Below are 21,037 nucleotides of genomic sequence, written 5' to 3' on the forward strand. Positions count from 1 at the left end.
ACACTGTGCTCGCTCACCAGCACGGGTGCCAGTGTGGGTCTACACCACAGCCCCACGGCTGCCCTGGCACACGCACACCAAGGCCAAGTCTGTCCCCAGGGCCATTTAAAAGCATCCACTCGAGTTGTTTTTTAGAGTTTATTAAATACAGCTGGGCTGCAGAAGCTTACTCATTCTCCTCGCTGCGCAGCCTGGCGTTGGGGTTGGTGATCTTGATGGCGAGCTGGGCAGCTCTCTCCACAATCACCTTCCGGTTCTTGGAAGAGACATTGTGAGCAATCTCTGCACAGTAGGACCTGTGAGGAACAGACTGTGCCTCAGGATGGGGGGAAAGCCCCCAGAACCACCCCACCCAGGTACAGCAGAGCACAGAAGTGCCACCCTCAGTGAGCAGAGCCATACACCTCCCACCCTTGACCCATATGGCCTGAACAGGAGCTCAGCTCCAGAGCAGCTCAACCCTTGTGCGTGCTTTAGTGTGAATGAGAGTCAGCACAAGATAGATCTTAGTTAATTACTAGTAGCCAGTAGTGTTAATTATTACTCTCATTTGTTGTGAAAGAAACAACTACCCTATGGTTGCAGGCCCTGCACTTACTTGTTGCTCATCATGAGCACTTCCAGCTCTTTGACGTTGTGGACCAGGAACTTCCTGAAGCCCGTGGGCAGCATGTGCTTTGTCTTCTTGCTGCTGCCATAGCCGATGTTGGGCATCAGGATCTGGCCCTTGAACCGCCGCCGCACGCGGTTGTCGATGCCCCTGGGCTTGCGCCAGTTGCGCTGGAATGTGGGGACAGGACAGGGTTAGCCTGGGAACGCCTGGCTCGGAGTGAGAGCTCAGCCAAAACCATCTCCCTGTGCCGGGCTGCTGCAGCCACTGGCCCTCTGTGCTGGAACTCATCACCAACCCCGAAAACAGCCACGTCCCACTGCCCCGGAACTCATTGTCTCACGAGTTTCCAGGGACTTTTTACCTTGATCTTGACATAGCGATCAGACTGATGGCGGATGAACTTCTTGGTCCTCTTCTTGACGATTTTAGGTTTCACGAGAGGCCTGAGGGCAGGCATGGTGGCTGCGGTAAAGAGAGGTGTGAGCAGAGAGCCCCGGCACCGAGGCGCCGCGCTGCTGCCCGCACAGCTCGTGTAGCAGAGTCTCTTCCGCTCGCTGGCCACGCCGAGACCGGCGAGGGAATGGGTATTCCCCTGCGGTGTCTCTCCCTCCCGTCTCCGAAGCTGGCAGAGCACGGAGAGCTCTCCAGATGCGATCCTGGGAGGGGACGCGGCGCTCGCACAACTCCCCCTGCACCCCACACCCGCTGCCCTCTCGGGCCCATCCGGCTCCAGAACCGGCACCGAGCCTCGGGATCGGCCTGGCAGCGGGGCAGGAGCTCTGTCTACCGACCAGGAAGAACCGAGACTTGGCCAACCCAGAGCTCACGCTCGCCGGTTCCATTCTGCGCCGCCTGGGACCGGCTCCGGCACCACCCTCGGACCGAACGCTGCGCCGGGAGAGCGGCTCAGACGGTTCTGCCTCCCGGGAGGGTCAGAGCCCGGCGCTCCCTATCCCGCGCACAGCTCCGGAGGAGACCCCCGGTACCCGCCCCGACCAGCCGAGCCCCCGGCCCCGGGAGCCCGCCAGGTAGGCCCCAGCCCTGCGGCCTGCGGGGGGTGCGGGTGGCAGCTCCCCGCAGAAAACGAGTGTCGGCAGGGAGGGGGTGCCGGCCCTGGGGGTCTGCAGTGCGGGGCGGGCAGCCCCGGAGCGGATGGCTGCGGATGGAGCGGTGGGAACGGCGCGGATGGGAACTCACCGGGTGGCGATGGCGGCTCCGAGGCAGGGCCCGGGCAGAGAGGGGGCGGGGCCCGCGCGGGGCGTGACGGGGCCGCGCGCTGGGGGTGCCGGGAAGGGGAAGGCGGGGCCGGTACCGGTTCCGGTGCTGCCGAACGTAGCGGGTTCGGGGCTGCTCTGGGAGGGTGGTTCTGAGGCCGGGCCCTGCCGGGGAGCGCGCCGAGCTTTCCCGCTGCCCCGAACCGAACGGGAGGTACCGGGCTGACGAGCCCTGTCCGCCTCACTTCCTCCCGCGCCGCCCCGGCAGGAAGGAGCGAGGCGGCGGCACGGAAAGCAGCGGAGATTGTTTAAAAGTAGGGATTCAAACATTTTATTACGCCGACGTCACAGACACAGATTTAACAGGAGCAGCCCCGCCGCCTTCATCCCAGGCAGAGCCGGTGCCGGTTCTCCCGCAGCCAGGTGTGGTACACGTTCAGCTTGTGGTCCTGCGGCTGCACCTGGAGCGGGGCAAAGCGACCAACAAGTCACGGAAATTCCTGCTGCACCTCCCCTCCCGGCCAGGCAGGGAGCTGGGACCTCACACCCACCCCGGGAAGGGGGCACTGGGTCACCCGCTGCACCGCCCGGGGGACACCGGCACGGCAAAGGCCCCGCCAACACCCGTGGTGGGAGGGACGCAGGAATCGTCTGGAACGGGTTCCTAGCAGCGGCGAGGACGAGACTCACCCCCAGAGCAAGGAGACAAGAACACCGTGAGGCACGGTGCGGCAGTCGGCTCACCCACCTCCCGCCACTCGTTGACACAGAAGATCCTGTAGGAGTCGTTGCCGTACTTGCCGATGCCGTGCAGCTCCAGCGGGTACTTCCACTGCTTGCTCAGGTACTCATCTGCAAGGCAGCGTCACAGCCCTCACTGCCTGCATGGACACACCCGGCAAGCTCCCCGTTCTCTGCTACTGTCAGGAACACTGCTCGACTTGGGAACGTTTTAAATGAAAACCACAGATTTTGGCTATTTATTGGAGAGCGAGGACAATTAATCCCTAGGGGGTACACTTAAAACGAACCACTGCAAGTTAGCTTTGTTTAAATCTCTCCTCAGAACCCACAGAGGAATACTTCCAAGTACAGAAAACACTGGATTCATATAAGACTTCCAGCTGTTTACCTTGCCAGAGTACCTGCAGCCATCCCACAGACTTATTTGGGAGAACCTACCTGAGAACTTGATGATAGTTTTAGCTCTGAGTTCATAGAGGCCAAGAGGTCTGAGCAGCTCTGACATTTCCTTCCAGTCTGCAGCCCGGGTCACTTCAGGAGAAGGATACTTCTTAAGGAACTCCCAGAGCACAGGAATTGCCATTTTACCTGGTGAAACACTCTTGTGAGCAGAAGGCTGTGCTGATGATTCCCTTTTGTGATTATCTGTCTGCCTTTGGAAGTCAGAGTCTTCTGAGGCAAAGTTACAAATTAAAGATTTTTTTTTTACACTAACACAAGTTAATGTATTTATTCTTCCCTCAGTGCCATTAAAAACGGGCAGCTGTTCTTACCCTGTAGCACCACCCCTGCATTTACACAACAGAAAATTGTAGGACTCCATTTACCTGAAGTTTTGTTGAGAAATATGGTTGCAATGAGAAGCTTCCATGGATCATGGAAAAGTGTTTCTTGGATCAGATTAAAAGGAGAACGTGGAGGAGTCCATTTTCTCAAGGCCTTTCTTCTTGGTGGGCTGGGAGCTGTGCACAGAGGCAACACAGGAACATTACTGGGCAGAAGAGGATGGATTTACCTATTTAAATGAAAACAGTTTGCTAAAAATTTAAGGCCTTCTGAAGCAGATTGATCCCTGTGGGGCACTGCATGTGGATGGAGCAAGGGCAGCTCACACAGAGTTTTACAGAAGTGCAAGGGGCGAGGCAAGTCCAAGCTGCATGTTCCATGTTACATCTGTGTTCTGAAGAGAGGGACCCTCCCCAGCTCCCTTCATGCTCTCAGGATTTACCATAACATCACTTCATCTTAAGCCATGCTGTTCCTCCCCCCATAATAGAGGATTCATTTCTGTTAAGTATACTATACCTTCTTTACTGTATTTACTTGAAAAATACGGACTTGTTTTCCTCCTATCCACTTGTGTTCGTGGCACAGACCCTTCTGTAAAGAAAGAATACTTAAGCATTATAAAAACCTAAACAACCCAAGCATGGAGGTTCAAACCCAAGCATGTTCAAAACCTCAAGTACCTGGCATCATTTTAGCTGTTGTGAAGCTTCTCTTACAGGGCTGCAAACCATCAGCATCTGTGCCAGTGTCAGGTTTAAAGTCCTGGTGACCTGGATCCCCTCCCTCCGTTTCTCTTCCTGCTCTCAATCCCTTGTTTTTCCCCTCAGGTTTTGCAGATGTGTCACCAGAAGCTGTGTCCACACACTCCTCCTCTGCTGGGCTCTCCAGCTTCCTTTGCAAGCCAGCCCTCAGGGACCTCAGCCGTGTGGCTGGCCCTGACCTGGAAGCCCTTGGCTGAGCTCTCCCTGCCTCCACAGGCTCCACGTTCTGGTCACTGACACCCAGCTCTGCCTTTCTGCACAATCTCTTGTTTTGAATGCACTCGGTTTCCTCTTTGTTATGTGTTGCTCTTGGCCTTTTACTCTGGGTGTTCTCTCCATTCCTCTTTTCTGAGCTCTTTCTAGTTCTCCTATTATGGGCCCTTTTTCCACCTGCCCCCTTTTGTTTGGTCTCAGACAGTCCTCTGGGTTTACGCCATTCACAATCAAACCTTTGCTTTTCAGAGTGGTTGTCACATCTTCCAGGTGTTCACTTTCCACCTGGGTGGTTTGAATTCTGTCCCCTGCACCGTTCTGTTCACTGAGTCCTTGCCCCTGACACCCCGCACTCTCTGCAGCAGTTCCCACAGCTTCCCTGATGTCTCTTTTCCATCTCAGCAGATCAGGAGCTGTCAAATCAAAGTCTTCTGCTTTCAGCCTTGTCTCCCCTGTTTTCCGGAGATACTCCACAAGTGCTCTTTTTGATCTTAGCTTGTTCCCTTCAGGACTGTGGTACAAAAGAAAGCAAAGTCAATCAGTGGTGGCCTCCTCACCCTCCCGCGCTTCACTTCGACTGACCCGGTGTTTACAGACACGAGAAGTGACAGCACTGGTGAGGGGCAGTGTCTAGACGAGTTTCTGTGACCTGACCAAACCAGGTTTACACAAGTTCACACACCCGGTGCCCTCCGGCTGACGAGCTCCGCGCACGGCGCACACGCGGGGTCACCGGCAGCGTGAGCCCGCAGAACCGGCAGGCACCGGGGGGTCTGCTCGGGGCTTCCCCTGGGGCCGGCGGCCGGCCCGGCCTCACCTCACGAAGCACACATCGATCCTCCCAGCCGTCCGGCCCGCCCGCCTCCGCCTGGCTACCACCTGCCAGCCGCCGGGGACGCCGCGGGGCCCGCCCGCCGCCGGCCCTCTCGCCGGTCCGCTCTCCGCCGCCCCATCCCGGCTGCCGCTCGGGAGGCTGCGTGAAGAACAGATGCTGGGTGAGTCCCTGCTTCGAGACGGGTCGCGGCGGGCTGGGCCGTCCCCCGGTTCCGTGCATGGGCCTCGGCCCGGTCCCGGTCCCGCCGCCATTCCGCCTCCCGCCACGCCTACAGCGCACGCGCGTGGCAGGCGGCCGGCGAGCGCCCCCTACCGTGGCGGCGGACTGTCGGGAGCTTCCGCGCTTGCGCGTTGCCCGTGGCGCCGGGGGGCGGTGGTAAACAACGGTGTGGAGCGGGCCCCGGTACCGGTACCGGTACCGGCACCAGCACCAGCACCAGCACCAGCACCAGCACCAGCACCAGCACCGGCCCGGCTCCGGGGATGCGGGCCACGCTCACCTGGCGCGACAAGGCCGAGCAGTGGTGAGCGGCCCCGGGGATCCATGCACAGGGCGGGCGCCCTGGGGTCTGTCGGGGGGCGGGAGGGCTCTGAGGGCTCTGAAACACGCAGTTAGCGCCGTTTGCTACGTGGCGTCTTTGACGTGAGTGGAAATAACATTTTCTGCCTGGTTATGTGGGATTTTTGCTTTCTTCCTGTAGTATTTATGATCTCGCCTTCAGGCCGGATGGTGCTCAGCTGATAATTGCTGCAGGGAACAGGCTGCTGGTATGGAGACTTCTCCTCCTATAGCACTTATGAATATGAAATCTTTCGCATTAACTTCTGAATAGAACCTATCAAAAATCCTGTTATCTCTACTAGGCCAGCCTCATAGCCACATACATATTAATGCAGGCTAGCTGTAAAGTGTTCTGAAGGTTTTAAGGTTTCTTACCAAGTTTTAAGCTCTATTAATGAGATAAAAGTTACTTGTGTCATCCCATCCCCTTCCCCCTCACGCGGTGCTGTGAAATCCATTAACTTGTATCTGAACTGAGCACAGTGGCATGGTACACAAATACCCCCTTCTTACAGGTTTCAATAGAATCTCTGTGAAAAGGGGAAAGAATCACAAGTGGAAGTGCCTGTTTTGGGAGAAGCCTCAGCTGGAGCTTTTCCCTGTGTCCTGGGTTCACCAGTCTGCTGCTAACCCCTCAGCAGGAGCAGCTCAGGACCAACCTTCTCACAGCTCCTGCAGGTTTCAGATGGGGCAGGTGTAAGCCACAGGGATAGGTGGATGTCACCATTCTAGAGACATCACTCAGAGCTGCAGGACAGCAAGCTTTATTATTGTCAGTGCCTGCAGAATGGTGTATGTAGTGATGGTCCCTTCCAATAGTTTGTTATGTTTAAACATCTGGACAGAAAACCAAGCTGAATAAATGAGCTCTTTGGAAATTTCTTTTGTGCATGTAGCTTTCTAGTGTTGAGTTGTCTTTTGTTCAAAGAAGTATTGCATTAAGGAAAATACAGTTTAAAACATTTTTTTTTCTTTCATGGACTGTATGCTATGCAAAAGAACAAACAAAATAAGGTGTATAATCTTGTTTGACCTTCAGTAATTTTATACTCTAGTCTTCACTGGGAGACATATGTTTTTTCTTTCTGTGTTTTTGTCTTCCCTCTGTCTTACTAGGTGTATGATACTTCTGATGGAACCTTAATTCAGCCCTTGAAGGGACATAAGGACACTGTATACTGTGTGGCTTATGCTAAAGATGGTAAATATCATCTTGAGGGGCTTGTTAGTCTGCTCTGTAAAGTGCCCATCTTCTCCTTTTTACTGCCAATCCATAGAGCAGTCAGGGTTGTTTCAGTAGCAGTATTTTGAACATGTGTGTGAGTGTTGGTGTTTTGTGTGTACTGCAGAAGTGCTGTACTTTCCCAAGAACTGCAGTCCCCATGTCCCCTCCCTTCCTGCAGTGCTGGTTGAGTTTGTGTGTCTGGGATGGTGTGAGGAGAAGGCTTATCCCAGAGGTGCCTCCTTCTAGTGCTCCATCTGCCTGTGATTTTTATTCCCATACTTCCCTTGATCTTCTCATCCTTAGCATGTTACCATGCTTACTGCAGACCTTATTCTGCTTCCAGTTCTTTCACTGTCTCCAGTTCTCATTCTGTGGGGACTTGCTGTGCAGGAAGGACTTCTCACTGTTGAGTGACTGTTGGCAAGAATGGCTCTTGTGCTGCTGGGCTCTAATGAGGAATGACAAAATAATGTCACTGGAGTTCCACATGGCTGGAGAAGCACAGTCACAGCAGGACACTTGCAGTGTTAGCCCTTTTTTACTTCAATCTTGTCAAGTTCAAGAACTTCTTGCTCTCTCTTTGATGGAGTATTAGGAGTGAAAGTGATTCCTGTATGTGTGGGATTTAAATTATATTTAATTCCTAGGCAAACGTTTCGCATCTGGCTCTGCTGATAAAAGTGTGATAATTTGGACTTCAAAGTTAGAGGGAATTCTGAAATACACGTAAGTGATGCCTTACAGTTTTGTGCTTCTCAAAAACAGACTTTGATTATGCACTTCTGTCAAAGAGGAAATGCCATTAGATTTGGAATAAGGTTGCCTAAGGTCAGAGAAAATGCTGGTGAGTGGATAATAGGAGAGGGAAGAGAAAAAGAACAGTGAAAGTATCTGAGTTAAGCAGGAAAGGGAGGAAAGGCATAAAAGACGGTGGAAAGTCTAGATTAATCTCTGGATTTGGAGGGCTGGAAGAGAACTGGGGGAAGTGTATAGATGGAAATAAAATGAAGCAGAATGTGACTTATCCTATATAACAGACAAAATTAACCTAATTCTGGTTCAAAGACCAAATTAAAGATAAGGTTTGGTACTTTCAGTGTATTTCCATCTTCTTACTTTGTCTTCATGTTGTCCCCGTTAAGCAACATCTTCACCTTCTGTTTCTGAAAGTGTGTGCACATTTATCACCAGTCAGTAGGCATAAGCTGGTGTGCTACTCTACACAAGCATACTTGGTTTAGAATTTGGATATAACCTTTAATCAGATTTCACAAACCACCATCTACAGACGTTTTTAGTTAATCTTGATAAAATACAGTGAATCCTGCCACTTAGGGAAAATGTTTGTAAGGATTATTACTGATTTAGTTTACAGTAATTGCAGATTAATTTGATGTGATATAAACTGATCAAATTATTTCTGGCATCTGGCAAACCTTTCGGCTATCTTGCTGAAAGTCAGAAAAGAGAGCAGTTAGGAATAATTTATTGAAATACAATTGTAACTTCATTCTAGGCATAATGACTCCATACAGTGCGTTTCGTACAATCCTCTTACTCACCAGCTGGCATCCTGCTCCTCCAGTGATTTTGGTATGTCTTCTTCCTCCAACTTTTCCATTAAACAGTGAATTCTGTTAAAGTTGTGTAGCTCAGCTAATACAGAGAGGTACAGTTCTTTATATGCAGAAGAGTCAAGATACAAAGCTAGCTTTAAGTCAGCTTGGGCAGGACTATGTAGTGAGGTGCCACACAGTAAAATGTACTGCTTTGTTGCTGTGATTTTTTTTCTTTTTTTTCTTTCTTTCTTTTTTTTTTTCTTTTTTTTTTTTTCCAGAGGCACCTTCTGTGGTATTTGAATGATTTTTTTCCCCATTTCCTTACAAATAGTACATATTTCAGTGTCCTTCTAGCAGCAGATGAGACTTTGATGCCTGTGAAGTCCCAACTAAGTTTTCTGACAATTAGTTTGTAATCTGAACACTGGTAAATGTTTACTTGTAATTTACTTTGGCTTTTTGTTTGCTTATTCAAAGGCTTGTGGTCCCCTGAACAGAAGTCAGTCTCTAAACATAAAACCAGCAGTAAGATTACTTGCTGTAGGTAAGTTTTAATGATTACCTGTGTCACAACAATTTGAATTAATATGCAGGCTTGAAAGAAAATTAGTTGAAGTGGAATAGTTCAGCATATGCAGGTGTTTTAACTTCTCTCTGCCTCTCTTTAGCCATCTTGGGCAGTAACAAAATTGAGTCAGAGGAAAAACAATTATGCTTTTTGTTTGTAGAGCTTTTCATCACCTGTGTTCTTGGTATTTTCAGTGGAAGGAGGTATTACCAGTATGGGGGGCCTGAAGCAAGAATACATTAATTTGTGTAAATTCCTCCATCTGGCAGCAGTAGAGACAGGAATAGGATCCCACTTCCCTCTGTCCCACACTTCTATCTCATCAGTGTTCTAAATGTGGCTTTTGAAACAGTCTGGTCTGCTGCCAGCACTGTCTTCCCCAAAAATGTATCTGTTACTTAGCACATGTTAGAAGTATCGCAAACAGATGATAGCTTTAATTTATATATTTTTTTTGTTTCTGCATTTTTAAACTTCTGTGTGTATTATAAAATGTTCTTGCTGTAATGCATGCTGTTGCCATAAATGTGGATTTAGATGCATAAACAAACTGTAGGATTACTGGCTACCTCCCAGAACTCCCTCGTCGATGTGTATTTCAATCTATCATCCCTGTCTGAGTCTGCTGCACCATCCTACCTTCCTGCTGCTTGTTTTTAGTACTTTGCTCTTCAGTATGTGTATGTTTTACCAGCTGGACAAATGATGGCCAGTACCTGGCACTGGGGATGTTCAATGGCATTGTCAGCATACGGAACAAAAATGGTGATGAGAAGGTGAAAATAGAGCGCCCAGGGGGTGCTTCATCTCCTGTATGGTCAATTTGTTGGAATCCATCCAGGTAAATAATTTCATCTTTCTTTATTTTTACATTTTTAAAAGCTGAATAGATGATACTTGGTGTATTGGTTGCAGAAAGGCTTGACTTTTATTCCTGCTGAAACAGATGGGCATTATTAGAAAGAATTAGAAAGAATTTTTTCACGGAAAGGGTGATCAGACATTGGAACGGGCTGCCTGTGGAGGTGGTGGACTCTTCGTCCCTGGAGACGTTTAAAAAGCGACTCGATATGGCACTCAGTGCCATGATCTAGTGACTGTGGCGGTAGTTGATCAAGGGTTGGACTCGATGATCTCTGAGGTCCCTTCCAACCCAGCCTATTCTATGATTCTATGATTCCTTTTTCTAAGTGATTGTGTATGGGGCTTGGCTTTGCTGCCAGTCTTTAACTGAATGGAGAAACTGGAAACAAGTTCCACTTAGATCTCAAGAAACATTTATTCAGTGTTTGTGGTTGAGGTTTTGGGGGTGTGTGTGTGAGTCTTGTCTGGATTGGGAGAAGAGAGGAGAGCTGTTTTTTCACTTCATGTAATGTTGTCCTAAGTACGTGAATAAATAATCCCCATTACAGGGGGTGTAAGACAGGGGGATGAATTTTGGAGTAGAGCACATGATGAAGAGGAGTCAGTTGACATCTGTATAGAGGAATTACCAGCACTGGTGTCTAGGCCTGCCAGTAGGCAGTGTAGTCAGACAGAGACAGCCAGGAGGAAGAAGATTTCAACTGACTGAAACTGAACAGAATCTGAGCCCAGGTGCTTCACTGTTGACCATTAGCTGAATGGGAAGTGATGCATCAAACCTTGCAAAGGAGGTCGATTTTTCTTTCATGTACCTCATCTGTCTTAGTTTTAAATGGCAAGATGTAACTGATGTTCTTTCAGTTTGGGTTTTTTTAAAGAGTAAGGTGAAGTATATTCTGCTGTCCTGTTGCTTGGTTCAGTTGTGTTAAGAAATGTATTAATAAATCACTCTAGAATTACTGGTTGCTTTCTTTTTGTTGTTGTTTTAGAGATGAACGCAATGATATTTTAGCTGTGGCTGACTGGGGTCAGAAACTTTCCTTTTACCAGCTTAGTGGCAAACAGGTATGTTTTAGAAAGTGCATTCAAGAGTGTCAGGCCATTTCCAGTTCTGTTTCGTGTCCTGTGGTCAGAGTGTTTGCATATTAGTGCTTTATTCACCACATTAACTGTTGTCTGCTTTCCCCACCTTTTATCAGCCTGCTTTTTTTTTTAAACCATCTTTTCCTTCAGCTCTTTTTTTCTCCCATGCTGCCATGTTACAATTCTTGTATTTATCTTTATCTGTCTTTACAGCTTTGACTTTATGATAGTTTCCTGGTCTGTAGAAATCATCTTTTTACAACCAGTTAAAGGGGTGGTTATAAGATGCTTGCATTCTGAGTAGACTGATTTGGGCCTGGAGGGATTCTTGGATGTATTTTAGAGCCTCTGGAAATCTTAATGTAACCAGTTGTGCTTGGCTAGAGAGATGAGAAAAATGCCATCAGTGATGGCACTTGCTGCCTTGGGAAAACAGGAGTGTATTTATTTTATTTTCCCTTGTAGGTTGGGAAAGACAGAGTGCTCAATTTTGATCCTTGCTGTGTAAGCTATTTTACTAAAGGAGAGTATATTTTACTGGGAGGTTCAGACAAGCAAGTTTCCCTCTTCACCAAGGACGGCGTGCGTCTTGGTACCATAGGAGAGCAGAGCAGCTGGGTGTGGACATGCAGAGCTAAACCAGACTCCAACTACGTGGTGAGTGGGCTCAGTTTGCTGCCATTTCCACTGAGAGTTTGTCAGGGAAGGTAGGACTGTAAGTCTCAGACTCAGTTGCTTCATTAAGACGTTTGTACTGAGACAGTGGAGCCCAGGCAGTGGCTAGTGAGGTCCTAGCCAACTAAAAGTATTTCCTCCTTGTCTTCAGGCAGTGGGATGCCAAGATGGAACAATATCCTTCTACCAGTTGATTTTCAGCACTGTTCATGGCCTGTACAAAGATCGCTATGCTTACAGAGACAGCATGACTGATGTCATTGTCCAGCACCTCATCACTGAGCAGAAAGGTAATTTCACACTTGCTGTCAGGCCAAAGCTTAGATCTCTCTCTCTCTCCCCCTCTGTCTCTGTCTGTCTGTCTGTCTCTCTCTCTCTCTCTCCCTCTCTCCATCTCTCTCTCTGTTTTGATTTGTTTTTTTTTTACTCAATATCCATCAGAACACTTGGAATACATGCTGCTTGTACTGGACAGGTTGCTGTCACTTTGACAGTAAAACTGGGGAACATTGTTTGCAGGATAAGAGTGCAAACTTGGATTCTGGAGGATCAGCACTGACAGGCTTAATGAAAGATGTGGGGATTAGAAAGGACATTGGGAGGGGCAGAGGCTTTTGAGATAATGTTTTAATCTCTGCAAATGAGATAAAAATACTGTACATCCTATTTAGTGCTTTTTTTCTCACTTGCAGCCTCAAGGGTTTGTGCTGATTTTGTTTCTTCATATCCTCTGGCTTTTTATGGCAAGGAGTCAAAGTATTGCTTCAGAATGTGCTGTTGACAAATAAAGGAGGGCAATAAATTGTGATGGAAATAGTGGATCGCACTGACACAGAATAACAAATATATCTGAGCAGGAATCTGCTTTTAAATTTAGAGGTGTTTTAGAAAGATTGAATTCTAACATATTAATAAGTTTTCTGATTTCTGTATCTGTTATTTTTGTTTCAGCCTACACTGTATTGTTTTTGTTTTTCTTCTCTAGTTAGAATAAAAGGCAGAGAGCTCGTAAAGAAAATTGCAATCTACAAAAACAGATTAGCAATCCAGATGCCAGAGAAAATCTTGATTTTTGAGTTATACTCGGATGATTCTTCAGATATGTATTATCGGGTGAAGGAGAAGATAGCAAAAAAATTTGAATGTAACTTGCTGGTTGTGTGTTCAGATCACATTATTTTATGCCAGGTATGTGCCTTAAAGTCTAGAGTAGTCATGGGATGCATTCAGACTTTAAGCTGTCTGCCCAAATAGCTGATAGGAACAGACTGCACTTATCATCTCCCTGGGCTTTCCCCTCAGCACCCCTGTGCGGTGCTGCTGTGGTGTGCAGCACTGACATACCTCTGCCACAGCTGGCTCTGTTTCAGTAAAACACTCTCTGTAGTGCATTTGATAAATTGGCTCATCACCCAGGGGCACTTTTGGGTGGGGATGAACTGCTAGATGAAGGTTGGGGGTATTTTGGTTTTGTTTGTTCATAACGTTGGAAAACTTTATAGAATTCACCCTGTTGAATTGACTGTTCTTACATGTAAAAGTAGGCACATATGCTAGTATGGGTGTAAATGAAAGTGGTTTTATCTTCATCTCCATGCAGTATTTTGTTATTGTGCCTTTAGGAGAAAAGACTGCAGTGCCTGTCATTCAGTGGTGTTAAAGAACGAGAATGGGTGATGGAATCTCTTATTCGTTACATTAAAGTAATTGGAGGGCCTCCAGGAAGAGAAGGCCTCTTAGTTGGTCTAAAGAATGGTCAGGTAACTCACAGTATCTGGTGTGTGTCTTTTCATTGCAAATAAAATCTGTTTTACACTCACCCTTAGGAGGAAACCTTAGGAGCAGCCCAGTCTTTTACAACTAAGAATTTTATTTGTCAGTCTCATCTTGTGATTAAAACCTGATTACTGCTATCTTTCACATTCTCTGGCTGTAAAGTTGAAGGAATCATGTTTAACTTTGTCTAAAGTCTGTAAGTTGTTATGAACTGACAAAATTGAGTTCTTGGTGAACTGTGAGAATGTTTGTCTTCATTGGGGGTTGGCATGTGTGGGTGTACTTCCCTGGATGACCACTTGTGAAGGTGCAGATGTGCTAGAGATGAAATTGCTATTTATTTCACAAGCCAGTGAGCAGCTGAAAGCATCAATCTGGAGAGGTATTGATACAGACAACAGCAACAGCGAGCCTTTATGCCAGCTGTACCTATGCTATATAGTCCTGTAGTATTGCCTTAATGCGATTGTGGAGCATTAAAAAATCCAGGATGTGCAGTAAATGTTTTATTTGGATAGGATTGCAACCCAGAGTATGTTGTGGAAACAACTCTTTTCAAGATACCTCAAATTCAAAGCATTTCCTTAATTTTAATACACAGTTCATCTCTGGAAAAAATTGCAGTTGGAGGCTTTAAACAGCTCTGAAATCTGTGCCTGCTGTGCTATTTCTAGCTTTAGGAACAAAAATGGATGGTCTGACTTGAGTTTCCAATCTGTCTAGATTCTGAAGATCTTTGTGGATAATGCCTTTGCCATCGTTCTGCTGAAGCAATCCACAGCTGTGCGCTGCCTGGACATGAGTGCATCCCGCAACAAGCTGGCAGTGGTTGATGAAAATGATACCTGTCTGGTGTATGATATTCATACCAAGGAGCTGTTGTTTCAGGTAAAATTCAGAGTCTTTAAAAAAAGTAAGAGGGGAAGCAGGAAACTCTGGAGAACAGAACATACCAAGTGTTTCTGTGCAGAAATTCACGTAACTGTCATTAAAGCCATTAATCACATCTGGCAGGATTTCACTGTGATCTATTTCTCTATCAAAACTACCCTTTTAGAGATAGTAAGATGGTAGACAGGGACTGAGAAGACAGGAAATATATTGAGCCACAGCTGAATAAAGAACACTTAAGTGTGACCTTTTCAGTTTAATGTAGAGCTCTGTTCTGGTTCCTTTTGGAGCATTACAGTTGATGTGCATTTTGGCTTTATCATTGGTACAAACAGAATTGTAGCCTAAATGTGCATGCTTGCTGTGTATTCCCAGTCTATAAAATGAATAATGACAATTCTGTCTTCAGTGTCAGTTTAGCAGTTGCTCTAAGGGTTCACTTGTTAATGTTGATGAAATAATTTCGGAGAACACTAGAAAGTAGGAAGTACTACAGAGATAAGGTTTTTTACTTTATTTTTGTAATGAAAAAATGATCAGTTAAGTGTGGTAGCTAACTAACTGTAGTATTGTGGAATTTTACATTGTGTTCTACAGTTTGATAGCATAGATTAATAGTAAATACAAAGCAAAGACAATTACAGCTATTTATCAAGATGTGAAAGATGTTATTTTGCTTATTAGGAACCCAATGCTAATAGTGTAGCTTGGAATACACAATGTGAGGATATGCTTTGCTTTTCTGGAGGGGGTTACCTCAATATCAAAGCCAGCAACTTCCCTGTCCATCAGCAAAAACTTCAAGGCTTTGTAGTGGGTTACATCGGCTCCAGGATCTTCTGTCTTCATGTTTTTTCTATGTCGGCTGTTGAAGTTCCGCAGGTAATCCTCTAATCTCATTAAGTGTTGCTTTACATTTCATAAACATCAATGTTTAAGAAGTAAAGAAGCTTTTCTGAGATTTACTTGTATTCCATTACCAAAATTATCGCAGTTCACGCTTTCATCATCGTTATTTAGGTTGTATTGCATGATCTATTTTGGTTTATTTGGCATTAATTAAGCCAAACTTCCTCTTTGCTGTTGTTGTTGCTTCTAATTCTCCCCCTGTATTTGCAAACCCACATAACCTAAAAGCAAAGGTGAAGACGTGGTGCAGGTGTTACCTCTTCCTGTGTTGTAGCTGTAGTCTCTCTGTGTACTCTTTCTCAAGATGTAATTTTTTTTTCTTATAAGCACATCCAGTACTATCTTGTGGCTTCATCTGGGTGTGTTTAGGCAACACTGGAGCTGTATATTTTAGTCTGAATGTATAGTACCCGTGTAGTCTTGTATTGTGAATTCAGAGGTTGCCTTTTGCAAACCACTATTTTCTGTGTTATGGGAAGCAATGCAAGAGGTTAAACAGTCTAAGAAACAACACAAAAAATGAGAAGGGGGAAGGAAAAAAAACATTCTGACTTACGCACCCAAATGTGGGCAAGGTTGAAACTTCTGGGCTTAATCATCACAGTCTTGGTAAACCAAGCTTTGTCACCAGGGTTGGCACAGAGAGGTCACTTCCTCATGATACCTCTTCCTTCAGCTTTTCACACTTTTAGCCTCTGAGAGTAAAGTACCTCCTCCTCTGCTCTCCTGCCGTAGTATTAAACCAGAAAACAAACTCCTTGTACATTGTGAATATTATTTTTTTCCTCAATGCATGCAGAGAATTTCACTAATATGTCTCGGTATTACACTTTCTAATACATGTTTTTCACTGAAAATCCTCAGTCTGCACCCATGTATCAGTATTTGGAACGAAAAATGTTTAAAGAAGCCTATCAAATTGCATGTTTAGGAGTAACTCAGACTGACTGGAAAGAATTGGCCATGGAAGCCTTAGAAGGGCTGGAGTTTGAAACTGCTAAAAAGGTAAAACAGATAGTTACATATATATAAGCAAGCTTGCTTTATATATCTTTATATATATAGTTTGCATGTATAATGTATGTTTTATGGCTAGAAAATAAAGTGGGGTTCCAGGGTTGGTGTATATGCATAATTCCACATATCAAAGACCGTGTTGGTTTGGTATGCATTCAGGATCTTGAGATGAATTTTTAAGATGAAATAGAATTTATCTCTCTAGATAAATGCCCTGCTCTAAATCAAGGCGTTAAATGCAAAGAAAATGTTTTCTTTCATCTGCTGGGAGATGCGTTGGTGAATTTAAGGGAAATGGAAGTAGGAAATTGTTCCGTGGTGCTGCTGACCACCGGGTGGCAGCAAAGGATGCCTTGCTGGCTCCCCCCTGCCAGCCCTGCGAACTCATTCCTTTTCCCCGTGAGTGGTTCATATAACCTCAGTTAAAATGTGGAGGTTTGGTATTCTTTGTTATTTACCCAGTAATGCTCTTTGAAGGCAATGCTGATGAGATGTCATTGTTTTAGTAATTTTCTGTTTGGAATGCCTTGGTTTGGGGAGTGGTCTATAGAGAGGCATATAGTGAAGAACAGCATTTTCTCTGGCATTAAGTACTTCTCTAGTTCCTTTCACCACCTCCTATCAAATAGGAGAGGGTAAACTGAGTTTAATGTAATGAATATTGTATGAAAGACAAAGCATTCTAAACATATTCAGGGAAAGGCCTGTAAGGATAGGCTTCTTTTAATAATAGATTTTTTTAAAGGAAATTAAACGCCTTCTCTTTTTTTTTCATAAGTGGAGGCATCAGAATAATTCTAGTTTCATAGACAGCTTTATGCAAATAGATATTCTTAAAAAGAAGTTTTTAGTGCCTCTTTGGAATGTTAAAGTAGTGCCCTCTTAGAATTAGAGCGGATTAATTGGAACAAAAGCAGCTTCTTGACATTAAAGGCTCTCATACTTCTTAGTCCAACCTGGTATAAGCAGAATATTCTGTGCCCTCTTAAGCAATAGGTTGGTTAGAAGTCTTGAGCATGTGGTCTGAAGAGTTAAATTTCTATTTTTTTGATGGGTGTTTAGAATAAGTGCTAAGCTGCTGTAACTCACAAGTGATTTTGTCACTTGAGACTTGGGTTGCAGATTTATCTCCATTTGCAAAAGATACTACACTGTCTTCCCTTGTTTGTCTGACTGTAATGCCTCAGAGCCCATCAGGTCATGCTACACAAACCCCAGCACATTTGTCTGTCCTATCTGGATGAAGATAGCTTGATTTATATGTAACAATATTATGTTCATTTTTCTGGCTTTTCAACTTAATTTTTTTTTTCTTTTTCTTTCTTTTTTTTTTTTTTCTTTTCCAATAGGCATTTACCAGGGTACGAGACCTTAGGTACTTAGAATTGATCAGCAGCATAGAGGTAAGAGTGGTAAAGAGAGGTTTTTTCCTTATATTTAGTACTGTGATTAAATCAGTACTTTCTGTTTTGGAGGAACTTTTATTCAGATAATGCTTCTGTCTGCCAGGGATGTGTTCAGAGGGAAAAATCCTGATGAACAGAGGTGACTCAAATTCTGATCATATGATTGAAACTTCATTTAAAAATGTGCATGTGGGACAATAAGAACTTCTGAAACTGTCACTAGGGAAATGAGAAAAATGTCCCATGTTCAATTAATAAGCAGTGGAACACTACTGTGCTACCAGAGCTTACTGGTAGCTTACTGTGCTACCAGAATAGTTCATAAACATGAGTTAATTAAGCTTTTCTGTACCCCCTGGAGGTAGGTAATTACTATTATCTCTTCTTTTCGGAGCCAGAAACAGGCCCAGAGAAATAAAATGACAAACTCGGGGTCTCATGACAAGTCTGTGACAACTGGGATTCTGTGCTTCCATACTGTGCTCTAATCACTAGTTCTTTTCACACTTCTTGGTAGCATTTCACTAGACAATAACTGTCTGTCATGAGCACATTAAATGACATGGTATCACCCTTGTCCTTCTACAAAAACTGCATGATAATGCTTGGTTTAAAGATCTGTGTTGAGATGGCATAAATGGAATTCCTCTTTCTCACACTTAAATTTTCACCTTCTCTGAAAGAATCCATTCCTCCTCTTCCATTTCTGCAGAGCTGTCCTGATTCTGTCAAAGCTCCAGTTGGCTGCAGTTAACTTTCTTGGTGTCTAAACTTGGGACAAAAGTTCTGTGTTAGGAACCTCTTTCTTTTCCACATCTGCTTCTCCAGATCTGCATCTCTTGAGGATATTCTAGGATTGTCATGTTATATTCTCTTTAATGAGAAAGATACCCTTTGTAAATAGGTATAAACTTACTTTCAGACTTATTGAAGATGCTTCTTCTAAAGTGAGAGTTGTACATCACTGCTTGCTCTCGCTTGTGATGTGTTGGGTTCCTTTTCAGGCTTGTGAGGGTGCAGCTAAGCTCACATCTCCATTAATATGCTGGTTTTCTTTCCATGAGGACACATCTATTTTTCTAATTGATGACAACAGGAAATATAACCACCAGATCTCTATCTGGCAGGATTCTGTGAAGGCTTTAAAAAATGGTGCAACAGCTCCTCTGATATTTCTTTTAACCAGTTTTTAAAAGGAACTTTCAACACCAGTGCAGTGTCAGCCTAGTTGGGAAGTGTCACCCAGAGGAGTGAGGGCTGAGTCTCCTTTGGCAGCAGAGAGCTGAGTCTGTGTGCTCCTGAAACCAGGAGCTCCTGCCTGTGGGGACATGATCTGAGATGGTGCTGGCTTTATTCAGAGGCAGGTTACCATACCTCTTGGATCTGCTTATTGCTACCAATTATTTTCATGTTTGTCAGCCCACACACACATATTGTTAACTTAGCCAAATTATATGCCAGTGAGTTTCTACCAGAGAAAATAAGGAGCTCATCAGATGCCTTTTTTTAAACTAGCATAGCATAATGATAGCATGTGTTAATTTTCCTGTGTGAAACCAAGAGGAGGGATTTTTCATCACTTTGGTTTGTATAGTGACATTTAATTTTACTCTTTCTAATTTTAATTAAGAAGGAATTTAATCCTTTAGTTATAGATTCACCAGAAATGTAGGAGAGGCATAATTATCATATCTTGTTACAGGTTTTTAGTAACAGTTAATATTAAGCCTGAAAATCTAATTCTTTGATGGCCGTTTCTCACCTAAGTCCTCATAATTTAGATTTCCTGTATCTCTCTCTCTCTGGGTTTTTTTCCAGGAGCGGAAGAAGCATGGAGAGAGCAACAATGATCTGTTTCTAGCAGATGTTTATGCCTACCAGGGAAAATTCCACGAGGCAGCAAGGCTGTACAAAAAGAGTGGACATGAAAACCTAGCTCTGGAGATGTACTCTGATTTACGTATGTTTGACTATGCAAAGGTAACAGATTGTTACTGAGTATATAAATGCAGAGATATTAATATAACTGTTTCCATGTAGAATAATTTGAGTGTAGTTCTAAAAAGTGCAGGTTTTATATGGTGATAAGAGAACATTACTTGGCTTTTAAGTCTTCTATGGTGTTTTCTTATCAAAATCCCTGAGAACGCATGCACTGTTCAGTCTCATTCATCACTCACTGGAGCCTTAAATGCCCAATACCAGACAAAGGCTTTTCCATGACATGCATATAAACTGTTTTAGCATAGATTCCACGAACTGTGCTACAGAGAGATCATTTTCTTCCACGAGCTTTGTATAAATACTTTGGGGCTTTGCTGATGTAAGTCTGACTTCCACTATTTTTGGCTGATGAGTCTTTGTTAGCTTCAGTGTTTTGGCTGCTCTTGAACATAAATGTAATTCATAGATGAATATTTTCCCATAAGTCCTCATAAGAATATTTTAATTCTTGGCCTTAGTCATATCTATATTTAACTAGCAGCCAGCAAAAGCTCTTGTGTCTCCTGTCCTTGAGAGTAACTCCATGCAGAGGAAATGGAAGGTACTCCCAGCACATGAAGGAAGTTTCTTCTGCAGGGGATGCACAATACATGGAAGCATATGTAAAACTCCCTTGTTGGCCAGTTATTTTTCTAAGGAAAGATACGTGTGGGAGGTGAGGTGTTTTGATGTTGATTTTGTTGTTGTTTTAATGCTGCCAGAATTACACAAAGGGGCCCTTACAGAGCCTGATTTATTGTGCTTGACTTTGATTAGCCCTGGCCAGAGGTGCAGGCTGGAGGCAGAGGGCAGGATGTCCTTTGATATCCGGTGGTAGCTTTGTTATCACAGGACCAGATCACAGCACCCTGAGAACTCACAAAAACCTCTATATGCTGTGAGAAACTGAGCTTTATATTTGGGGCTTATTTGGTGTCTCAAGCTGAAAACCAAGTTGTGTCAAAGATACTGCTCAACTTGATTCATTTGCCTCCGTTTTTCGAAGTCAAGGGTTGTCATTACAGCTCTGAAGTTATTCACTGGGATCAGGGATGTGTTGTGGGTATTGATAGAGCAAAATCCTATGTGGAGCTCAGTCAAAGCCTGACCTAGAGATGAGCACAGTCTGTACCTGTCAGCTAGCTGCCTCAGAGAAACTGATGAACTTGGGCAGAGGAGCAGCTCTCTTGTGTAGGTGCTTTTTGTGATGTTTTTCTTCTTTTTTTTCTGTTTTTTGTTTTGATTTTTTTAAAGCTCAATCAGAAGCACAGAGATTAAAGTATTTTCCCCCCCTCTCCTTTCACCTGTCCTTTTCTAATATATTCAGATTTTTCATCTGATAGAAGCTGTT

At 44.8% G+C, this 21,037-nt stretch overlaps 3 protein-coding genes across 5 annotated transcripts in view; 1 reads left to right on the top strand and 2 right to left on the bottom strand.

Moving 5' to 3' along the window:
• Nucleotides 1-124: 124 nt before the first annotated feature.
• RPL32 (ribosomal protein L32) lies at nucleotides 125-1,906 on the bottom strand. Of its 2 annotated transcripts, none has more exons than XM_030458316.1 (4): nucleotides 1,811-1,906; nucleotides 975-1,075; nucleotides 599-780; nucleotides 125-296 (listed from the first exon to the last, which is right to left on the bottom strand). In XM_030458316.1, exons 2-4 carry the CDS (start codon nucleotides 1,068-1,070, stop codon nucleotides 167-169), a joined length of 408 nt encoding a protein of 135 aa, XP_030314176.1. In that variant the 5' UTR covers nucleotides 1,071-1,075; nucleotides 1,811-1,906; the 3' UTR covers nucleotides 125-166. The 2 variants fall into 2 exon arrangements, with proteins under 2 accessions (XP_030314176.1, XP_030314177.1); XM_030458317.1 differs by lacking the exon at nucleotides 1,811-1,906 and adding an exon at nucleotides 1,430-1,520.
• A 236-nt stretch (nucleotides 1,907-2,142) lies between these two features.
• MBD4 (methyl-CpG binding domain 4, DNA glycosylase) lies at nucleotides 2,143-5,420 on the bottom strand. Of its 2 annotated transcripts, XM_030458315.1 has the most exons (7): nucleotides 5,152-5,420; nucleotides 4,041-4,845; nucleotides 3,877-3,951; nucleotides 3,399-3,533; nucleotides 3,010-3,159; nucleotides 2,576-2,679; nucleotides 2,143-2,288 (listed from the first exon to the last, which is right to left on the bottom strand). In XM_030458315.1, the coding sequence occupies exons 2-7, from the start codon at nucleotides 4,048-4,050 to the stop codon at nucleotides 2,211-2,213; spliced, it is 552 nt and encodes a 183-aa protein (XP_030314175.1). In that variant the 5' UTR covers nucleotides 4,051-4,845; nucleotides 5,152-5,420; the 3' UTR covers nucleotides 2,143-2,210. The 2 variants fall into 2 exon arrangements, with proteins under 2 accessions (XP_030314175.1, XP_030314174.1); XM_030458314.1 differs by lacking the exon at nucleotides 2,143-2,288 and having other exon boundaries at nucleotides 2,475-2,679.
• Nucleotides 5,421-5,525: 105 nt separating this feature from the next.
• The window catches only part of IFT122 (intraflagellar transport 122), a 28,572-nt gene continuing 13,060 nt past the window's right edge, over nucleotides 5,526-21,037 (top strand). The window contains exons 1-18 of the mRNA XM_030458313.1: nucleotides 5,526-5,583; nucleotides 5,620-5,692; nucleotides 5,870-5,936; nucleotides 6,847-6,931; nucleotides 7,603-7,681; nucleotides 8,472-8,548; nucleotides 8,992-9,058; nucleotides 9,777-9,923; nucleotides 10,936-11,011; nucleotides 11,495-11,686; nucleotides 11,856-11,994; nucleotides 12,690-12,892; nucleotides 13,327-13,464; nucleotides 14,204-14,368; nucleotides 15,056-15,253; nucleotides 16,145-16,285; nucleotides 17,647-17,700; nucleotides 19,522-19,683. Coding sequence (XP_030314173.1) covers nucleotides 5,652-5,692; nucleotides 5,870-5,936; nucleotides 6,847-6,931; nucleotides 7,603-7,681; nucleotides 8,472-8,548; nucleotides 8,992-9,058; nucleotides 9,777-9,923; nucleotides 10,936-11,011; nucleotides 11,495-11,686; nucleotides 11,856-11,994; nucleotides 12,690-12,892; nucleotides 13,327-13,464; nucleotides 14,204-14,368; nucleotides 15,056-15,253; nucleotides 16,145-16,285; nucleotides 17,647-17,700; nucleotides 19,522-19,683 — 2,031 coding nt within the window. The 5' untranslated portion in view covers nucleotides 5,526-5,583; nucleotides 5,620-5,651. The remainder of the gene's footprint in view (nucleotides 5,584-5,619; nucleotides 5,693-5,869; nucleotides 5,937-6,846; nucleotides 6,932-7,602; nucleotides 7,682-8,471; nucleotides 8,549-8,991; nucleotides 9,059-9,776; nucleotides 9,924-10,935; nucleotides 11,012-11,494; nucleotides 11,687-11,855; nucleotides 11,995-12,689; nucleotides 12,893-13,326; nucleotides 13,465-14,203; nucleotides 14,369-15,055; nucleotides 15,254-16,144; nucleotides 16,286-17,646; nucleotides 17,701-19,521; nucleotides 19,684-21,037) is intronic.

Source organism: Calypte anna, chromosome 12, assembly GCF_003957555.1.
Source record: "Calypte anna isolate BGI_N300 chromosome 12, bCalAnn1_v1.p, whole genome shotgun sequence".
Classification (NCBI taxonomy): Eukaryota; Metazoa; Chordata; class Aves; order Apodiformes; family Trochilidae; genus Calypte; species Calypte anna.

Excerpts from the sequence above, each read along its gene's own strand:
- MBD4 (XM_030458314.1), bottom strand. Across the intron at positions 3,534-3,876 it reads AAGTAAATACAGTAAAGAAG|CTCCCAGCCCACCAAGAAGA; the intron begins GTATAGTATACT and ends CTCTGTGCACAG. Across the intron at positions 3,160-3,398 it reads ATTTCTCAACAAAACTTCAG|GTAAAATGGCAATTCCTGTG; the intron begins GTAAATGGAGTC and ends GTGTTTCACCAG.
- RPL32 (XM_030458316.1), bottom strand. The coding sequence starts at position 1,070 with ATGCCTGCCCTCAGGCCTCTCGTGAAACCTAAAATCGTCAAGAAGAGG. Across the intron at positions 781-974 it reads ATCGCTATGTCAAGATCAAG|CGCAACTGGCGCAAGCCCAG; the intron begins GTAAAAAGTCCC and ends CCCACATTCCAG. Across the intron at positions 297-598 it reads GTGCTCATGATGAGCAACAA|GTCCTACTGTGCAGAGATTG; the intron begins GTAAGTGCAGGG and ends TGTTCCTCACAG.